The sequence below is a fragment of the Aedes albopictus genome, unplaced genomic scaffold (genome assembly GCF_035046485.1).
Source record: "Aedes albopictus strain Foshan unplaced genomic scaffold, AalbF5 HiC_scaffold_63, whole genome shotgun sequence".
Classification (NCBI taxonomy): Eukaryota; Metazoa; Arthropoda; class Insecta; order Diptera; family Culicidae; genus Aedes; species Aedes albopictus.
In genome coordinates this window covers 43,311-51,657 of record NW_026917454.1, presented here as the reverse complement: position 1 = coordinate 51,657, position 8,347 = coordinate 43,311, and the positions used below count along the sequence as shown (strand labels likewise).

At 44.3% G+C, this 8,347-nt stretch overlaps 2 protein-coding genes across 2 annotated transcripts; one reads left to right on the top strand and one right to left on the bottom strand.

Moving 5' to 3' along the window:
- Positions 1-420: 420 nt before the first annotated feature.
- LOC134284726 (probable cytochrome P450 6a20) lies at positions 421-1,853 on the top strand (the record flags this gene model as incomplete). Its single annotated transcript, XM_062843904.1, has 2 exons — positions 421-907; positions 961-1,853. Coding segments are annotated over 2 exons (894 nt in total), but the record flags the coding sequence as incomplete, so codon positions are not given.
- A 4,162-nt stretch (positions 1,854-6,015) lies between these two features.
- LOC109623205 (cytochrome P450 6a8-like) lies at positions 6,016-7,829 on the bottom strand. Its single transcript, XM_020077685.3, has 2 exons — positions 6,688-7,829; positions 6,016-6,623 (listed from the first exon to the last, which is right to left on the bottom strand). Exons 1-2 carry the CDS (start codon positions 7,784-7,786, stop codon positions 6,208-6,210), a joined length of 1,515 nt encoding a protein of 504 aa, XP_019933244.3. The 5' UTR covers positions 7,787-7,829; the 3' UTR covers positions 6,016-6,207.
- Between the last annotated feature and the right edge of the window lie 518 nt (positions 7,830-8,347).

Here is an 8,347-nt window from a genome sequence, read left to right as displayed (position 1 = left end):
CCCGACGGTCGATCCCGATGATGTCGATATCATCCGCGAAGCCCAGGAGCATATGCGACCTCGTGACAAGGGTTCCACTCCTTTGCACACCAGCTCTCCTTATTACTCCTTCCAGCGCTATGTTGAACAGTAAGTTCGAAAGAGCATCGCCCTGCTTCAGCCCGTCTAGGGTTACGAACGAGAACGAAATTTCATCCGCAACCCGTACACTTGATTTGGAACCGTCAAACGTCGCACAAATCAGTCTAATCGTAATCTGCCATAACTCGTTTCTCTTCACTGAATCGTACGCCGCCTTGAAATCAATAAACAGATTATGGGTCTGCAAGTTGCACTCCCGAAATTTATCGAGAATCTGCAGCAGGGTGAACATCTGATCCGTCGTTGATTTGATCGGCCCCGACAAAAACTTGCCTTGACATTGCCGATAGGGTGTTCAACCCGCCACCGTTGGAGATGATCTATATGCTTCTGTTAATTAGTTTCCGGGAGTGGGCTGTGAAGCTGCGACTGAAGCAAACTACAGCAGATATCGAAAGGTATTTTGTGGGCATCGTTCGAAAGACTGTAGAACATCGTGAGAAGAATAACATCTCCCGTCCGGATTGTCTGCAGCTGTTGATGCAGTTGAAGAACAAAGGCACGATCGAAGAGGATGAGGAAGATTCGAAAAAGATCATCACAATGAAGGATGTGATTGCCCAGGCGTTCCTGTTTTTCTTCGGTGGATTTGAAACGTCTTCCAAGGCGTTGTCGTTTGCATTGTTTGAGTTGGCATACAATCAGGAGATTCAGGACAAAGCTCGGGAGGAAGTTCAACGGGTTCTTGCCAAACACGATGGTCTGCTGACTTACGAAGCCCTGAAGGATATGGTTTATGTGGAGCAAATCGTCCACGATAGGTTGATTTAACTAGTAAGCTTTTCAAGTTCCACATTTCTATAAACTTTGATCCCCTTGGGAAGTTTGCTCCAATCGGGCAAATATTTCGCGTAGCGAACGAACCCTATGAGATTCGCAAACCGGATTTCACCCTCGAAAAGGGCACCATAGTAATGATTCCGATCCACTCGATTCATCACGATCCGGTCATCTACCCGGACCCGTCCCGTTTCGATCTGGACCGGTTCACCGCGGAGGCCGTCAACGCGCGGCCCTCCCAAAGCTTCCTTCCGTTTGGGCACGGTCCACGGAACTGCATAGGGATGCGCTTCGCCCTGCTGGAGGTGAAATTTGGAATTGCCCAGCTGGTGAGCCGGTTGCGGTTCACGGTTAACGAGAAGACGCAACTTCCGCTGCAGTACGACCCTAAGGTGAATGTGGCCACGGCTTTGGGGGGGCTGTGGTTGGACGTTGAACGGATCTAGTTAGAAGGAAATTCGACTTGACCTGAAACAATTAAAGCTTGAACTAATTAAGTGGTTTGAACTACACCGCTTTATGAAATTTCAGTGATATTTCTGAAAATTATTATAGCGCAACGTAATTGTCTAAATGATTAACATAAACAATAATGTGCCATATTATTAAACTGCAGTTTAAAAAGATTTCATCATGATGACAAACATGATCGTAAGGCTGATATTCTGGAGATTTCATCAAGGACTCCCTGAAGATAGCGTTGGGCAATTTTAAATCGATGTTCGCAACATCGATGTTTTTGTTTCGATTAATCGATTTTTTGAATCGATGTTGAAGCCCCATAAAATCGACCGAATCGATTTTTTACATTCGGATTTTCTTTCGATTCAAGAATATAAAACTTTCATTTTTCTTCAGAATGCATTGTCTCAACGTTATATCAATTTTCGACACAGAGTCGTAAAATCATTGGCGTAGCTAGGATTTTTTCTGGAGGGAGCCCAGGGGGGGGGGGCAGGCTGAATTGAGATGACTTTTAAGCGGCATGGGCGCCCGATATGTGAATATGCAAATAGGCATTGCAGTTTTGTCACAGAGAACAGACGTCTATCTTTGCTTTCCGCCTTGTGTAAAACTTTGCAACGGTCATATCAGAGCATGTGGTTTGGTTATGCTCCCGTTGCGTGGCGCTAGCGTCCCATCACTTTCATTGTCGTGTTGTCATTTTTGTTTCCTGTGTTCGCCGTTTTTGGCCGTTTGGCGCTCGTGTCGTTTTGTGGGCTAGTGTATTTTAACGATGAACACTGCCATCGTGGGGTCAAATCGACTTTATATGTGGGGCAGTCTCCGTTGGTGGCGTTGAGGTGCACTTAAATCCTTTACACACGATTTCGACGTGTTTTTGTTCGAGCTTAATCGTCTGTTCTCTGTGGTTTTGTATAGTTTCGTAAACTATATGAGTATGAACAATTCCTCCAGGATTTTTTTCCATAGCTTGCTGCAGTGATTCCATCTTAAATTCCTCCTGAGATTCCTTTAAGAATTCATCTAGGGATTCTCCCAGACATTTCTTCTGGCATTTATCGTGGGATATCTCTAATGGTTCCTCCAGTGATTGTTCAAGTGCTGTTTTCGAAGATTCCTTCAAGAGTTTCTCCAGAGATCCTTTAAGGTATTTTTGCAGATATTCCTTCAGAGATTTCTTCAAGGATTTCTACATATATTCCTTCCAGAATTCCGCTGGAGATTGCTCCAATAATTCCATTTGCAATTATTCGAAGTATTTCTGCAGGAATGTCTCCCAGAAACTGTTTCTGTAAATTTTACTAGAGATTATTCAAAAATTAATCAAGAAATTTCTTAAAAAACAATCCATTAGGAATCCATCCAAGTATTCCTGGGAATTTCTTCCGTGATTCTTTCGGGAACAACTTTCAGGATTATTATTATTATTGATTTATATTAATTTTATCTGTATTAACGAGATTTTTAGCATTAGGCTAGTTCAACTCGGGACCCACGCTTTACTCCCCTCCCGGAGGCAGAACTCACATTTTGTGAGTTTGTCGGGAGTGGGATTCGATCCCAGGCCCTCGACGTGATACAGGATTATTTTGAAAAAAGCCTCCGAGAAACCTTCTTGGGATTGCTTTCAAGCTTCCTCCTGAGGTTTTTCAGCAACTCCTTCAGGGAACTGCTTCAGGAACTGCTACAGGGATTGCTCCAAAAGTTCCTCTGCGTACTCTTTTTTAGGATTCCATCAGGATTTCCTCTGGAATTTCAGCGTTTTCTTCAGTACTTCCTCCTGGGATTTTTTCAGAAACTCCTCTTAGAATTCCCTCGGAAATTGATCCTTGGATTTCTTCAGGAATTCCTCCTAGGATTCCTCCAAGAATTCCTCAAGGGATTCCTCCAGAAATTTCTCAAGGATTCCTCTGGGAATTCCTACATGGATTCCTCTAAAAATTCTTACAGGGATTCGTCCGGGAATTCCTCTAGCAATTTCTTTAGAGATTCCTCTAGGAATTCCTTCAGATTTCTACAGGTATTCCTCTTGAGATACCTCAAGGAATTCCTCTAGAAATTCCTTCAGGATTTCCTCCTAAAAGTGCTCAGTTCTTCAAGAAAATCCTCCAGGAATTGCTCCAGGGACTTCTCCAAGTATTTCTCCAGGGATTCCCTATGGAATGTTTACAAGGATTCCTCCAGGAATTCCTCTAGAGATTTCTCAAGGAATTTCTCTAGAGATTCCTCCAGCAATTCCTACAGGCATGTCTCCAGAAATTTCTCCAGGGGTTCCTCCAGGCATTCCTTTAGAAATTTCTCCAGGAATTCCTTCCGGAGTTTATCCAGGAATTATTCCAATAATTTCTCCAGCGATTCCTTCATGAATTCTTTCTGCGATTCCTCTAGGAAATCATTATATCTTCAGGAATTCTCCAAGAAATCCTCCAGGGATTCCTTCAGAAATGCCCCCAGGAATTCCTCCTAAAATTTATCCAGGTATTCCTCCAGGCATTTCTCCGGAAATTCCACCAAGAATTTCTCCAGGGATTACCCCAGGTATTTCTTCAGGAATTCCTTCAGGAATTCTTACAGGAATTGATCCAGGAATTCCTCCAGGAAATCCTCCATGGATTCCTTCAGAAATTCTTTCAGGAATTCCTCGGGGATTTTTTCCAGGGATCCTCCGGGATTTCTTCCAGGATTTTCTACAGGAATTCCTCTGGGAACTTCTGTAGGCATTTCTCTAGGAATTTCTTCAGAAATTTTCAAGGGATTCCTCCCAGAATTCCTCTAGAGATTTCTCCAGGGATTCATTCGGGGATTTCTTCAAGAATTCCTCTAGGGAATTCTCCAGGAGTTCCTTCTGGGATTCCGTCTGGAATTTGCCCAGAAGATCCTCCAGAAATTGCTTCAGGGATTCTTCCAGTGATTTTTTCAAAAATCCTTCAGGAGTTCTTCCAAGAATTTCTCCAGAAATTTCTGTAAGGATTCCTCCAAGAATTCCTCAAGATGTTTCTTCTCCAGAGATTCCTCCCAGGTTTCTTCTGAGGAATCCCCCAGGAGTTAATCAAGGGATTTCTTCAAGATTCCTTGCAGAATATGCTCCAGGCATTTATCCAAAAATTTCTTCAGGGAGTCCTCCAGGAAATTCTCCTGGAATCCTCCAGGGATTCCTTCAGGGTTTCCTTCAGGTATTCCTGCAAGAATTCCTCCAGAAATTTCTTTAGAAATTCCTCCACGGATTCATCCAGGAATTCCTCCAGAGACGGTTCGATGTACAATCTCAATGTTTGATAGTAAATCGTCCCTGAACTTGTACTCCATACTACAAACGGATCATTTTATGGTTTTGAAACATTTTATAATATCGAATCGATGTGAAAACATCGATTCAAAGGATTCGATTAAATCGGTGAATCGATATTGCTGGTCCGATTCGAATCGATTCACAAAAATCGATGTTTCAGCCAAACTTGCCCAATGCTACAGTCGGCGAACATATCATTTAGCCTGCTTCTTTTTGTTCCTCCCTAAGTAAACAATCTTGAAATGATTCTTCCTCCCACATTCAAGATACTTCTTCCCGAGGGCCGGACATTTCATCTTCTCCGGCACATGGTCTCCACCGCAATATCGACATTGCTTTTTCATCTTCTTTGTAGCAGTCACCATGTCCGGTACCGATATATTCCCAGCTTTCAAGAGCTCTTTCCGTATCTGATGACTTTCGATGCCAGCGATCAGCCGATACTTCAAAACTTCTTCCTGCTGAGCGTCATCCTAACCACACTTTTTCACTTTTGTTTTTATCCTCTTCGCAAAATCTTCAATTTTTTCGCCTTCTTGTTGACAAATCGTGTTAAACTTCTTTTTTATGTGTATTTTAACTATAGCTAATTCTTCACTATGTATCGTGTTGAACTCTGCTCGCTCCACTCGAACATCTCTCTGCGCCACCAGATGCTTTCGCACCTCTTCCAAAATTGACTCCGGGGATGTCTTTTGGGCCGTAGTCAGTGGAAGTTCGGCCAAGGCATAGTATTGAGGGATTTGCACAAAAGTGCACGCGGCCTATCGCTTCTGAAAGGTACAGCCGCGGTTTTCACTCCCTGTTTACTTCATCCTTATGGGAAATAACATTGCGGCGTTTCCTACGGTGCGGCTGTTCCTTTCGAAAACGATAGACCGCGTGAACTTTTGTGCAAAGCCCATTTTTGAAACATTTCAACGACCGCGCGGTGTTTACGTTTCAAGAAATCTGACAATACTTCCATTGGAGTTTGAATATGCCAATGGCTTCTTCGTTGTCACCGTCCAATCTCAGAGGTGTCGGAATCGGAGTATTTGACATTTCGAGGTTATGTCAACACCGCGAAAACAAACAAAAAATTGACCGGAACTTTGAACCGACCAACGTTATCCGCTCGCGACAAAGTATCGAACTAGCTAAATCGTACTAATTTACGGGGCATTTACGCAGAAAGACCGAATTTCACGCGATTTTCCGACAAAAAATCTCACTTCTAACACCATGTTTTCTAAAGAACGTGGTTGGGTGTTGACAGTCTGGAGCATACTGATTTATTGTTCTTGTTTGCATATGGTGGTTCATTACATTGCGTACCAGAGTGGTTCAAATACAACAAATACAATATCAAAGGATCAAAACCGCAGTTTATTGATATGGCACTTTATTATTTATGTGTAATAATTTGGACAAATACTTTGTGCTTACATAATATTCATAAATATCATTAAAAGTTCATAACACTGTCGGTGAAGTTCAAGCCACTATTTTCCATCATTCTTTAATATCAGGACATGCGAATTTCCTTTGAACTAGATCCGTTCAACGTCCAACCACAGTCCCCCCAGAGCCGTGGCCACATTCGCCTTAGGGTCGTACTGCAGCGGAAGTTGCGTCTTCTCGTTAACCGTGAACCTCAACTGGCTCACCAGCTGGGCAATTCCAAATTTCACCTCCAGCAGGGCGAAGCGCATCCCTATGCAGTTCCGTGGACCGTGCCCGAATGGAAGAAAGCTGTGCGAGGGCCGTCCGTTGATGGCCTCCGGGGTAAACCGATCCGGATCGAAACGGGATGGCTCCGGGTAGATGTCCGGATCGTGGTGAATCGAGTGGATCGGGATCATTACCATTGTGCCCTTTTCGAGGGTGAAATCCGGTTTACTGATTTCATAGGGTTCGTTCGCTACGCGAACTATGTTTCCGATAGGGGCGTACTTCCGAAGGGATTCTGAAACGGGGAAAACAAGTTTATGGAAATGTGGGACTTAAAAGAGATAACAAAAACAACCTACCGTGGACGATTTGCTCCACATAAACCATATCCTTCAAGGCTTCATACGTCAGCATACCTTCGTGTTTGGCAAGAACCCGTTGAACTTCTTCCCGAGCTTTATCCTGAATCTCCTGATTGTATGCCAACTCAAACAATGCAAACGACAACGCCTTGGAAGATGTTTCAAATCCACCGAAGAAAAACAGGAACGCCTGGGCAATCACATCGTTCATGGTGATGGTCTCCTTCGAATCTTCCTCATCCTCTTCGATCGTGCCCTTGTTCTTCAACTGCATCAACAGCTGCAGGAAATCCGGACGGGAGATGTTATTCTTCTCGCGATGTTCCACAGTCTTCCGAACGATGCCCACAAAATACCTCTCGATATCCGCAGGAGTTTGCTTCAGCCGCAGCTTCACAGCCCACTCCCGGAAACTGATCAACAGAAGCATATAGATCATCTCCAACGGTGGTGGGTTGAACACCCTGTCGGCAATGTCCAACAACTCTGTGCTCTCGTCCTTCAACGCGTTGCACTCCAACCCGAACGCACACGAACCAATGACGTCACACGTGAACTTCTGCGCCTGGATACCCATCTCCACGGGCTCCTTGCTCTCAATAAACCGATCAAAACTAGCCACAAACTCCAACCCAATCTCGCGCACCGTCAGGAACATGTACTTAATCTTCCCGGAGCTAAACGTCGGACTCAGCTTGTTCCTTAAAAACCGCCACCTCTCGCCTTCAATCGAGAACATGTGCGACGCCAGCGGATCATCCCGCTCGTTGAAGAACATCCCCCGGTCGTGGAAACTGTTGAAATCTTTCACCAGAATCGCCTTCACTAAGTCTACGTCGATAGCTAGTAGCACCGGATTGACGCAGAGGAACATTCCGACGGCCGAGTGAGTTTTCCGATACTGTTCGTACACCGGATTCAGCAAATCGACAAAGTGTTTCGTGGTGCCCATGCCGTTGAACGATCCCATCGGAAGAGCACCGGGAACGAACGGAACGTTCCGGTGTGCCCAGTAGGCAAATTTACGACGCACATAGAGGTAGAGAAGCCCCAGGAGGGGTAGAAACAGGCACAGCGTAGTGACCAGCCAGGCCATAGCTTGTGTTTTTGAACCGAACACGCGCGTAGTTGCGGCAGAACTGGAGCGTGTGCAGTGCGCAAGAGTGTGCGGACTCTGGCATCTTCGTCGATTGTATTGCGGGAGAGATATCCATTCAATCATCATTTACCGTGTGGTGGCGTAAAATTGGCCATTCCAAGTTGATGTCAATGGAATGCTTTCTTAAACAACTGTACGTTAGTTCAACAATGATATTTCAACTGAAATCTGTTATCTCTGAGCCCATATAACCGAATGGGCGCAATGAAACTGCAAGACAATGTTGAGGGTGATGGGTTCGATTATCGGTAGAATAGTAATTTTCTTTACTTCATTATACGTGCATTTCTCATAAGATATTACACTGGAAACTCACTTTCCAGGAAGTTCCTAAAGAGCCCAAAAAATGGATTCCAAGGGACTTTTATGCGTTTCAGAGGATTTCAGGAGCCTTTTAAAGGCGTTCCAACAGGTTTTGTTGTCGTTGTAATTGAAGTACGGGGATTTCAGCGGTGCTTCAATAGTATTAAGAGGATTTTAAAAACGTTTCAAGTGACT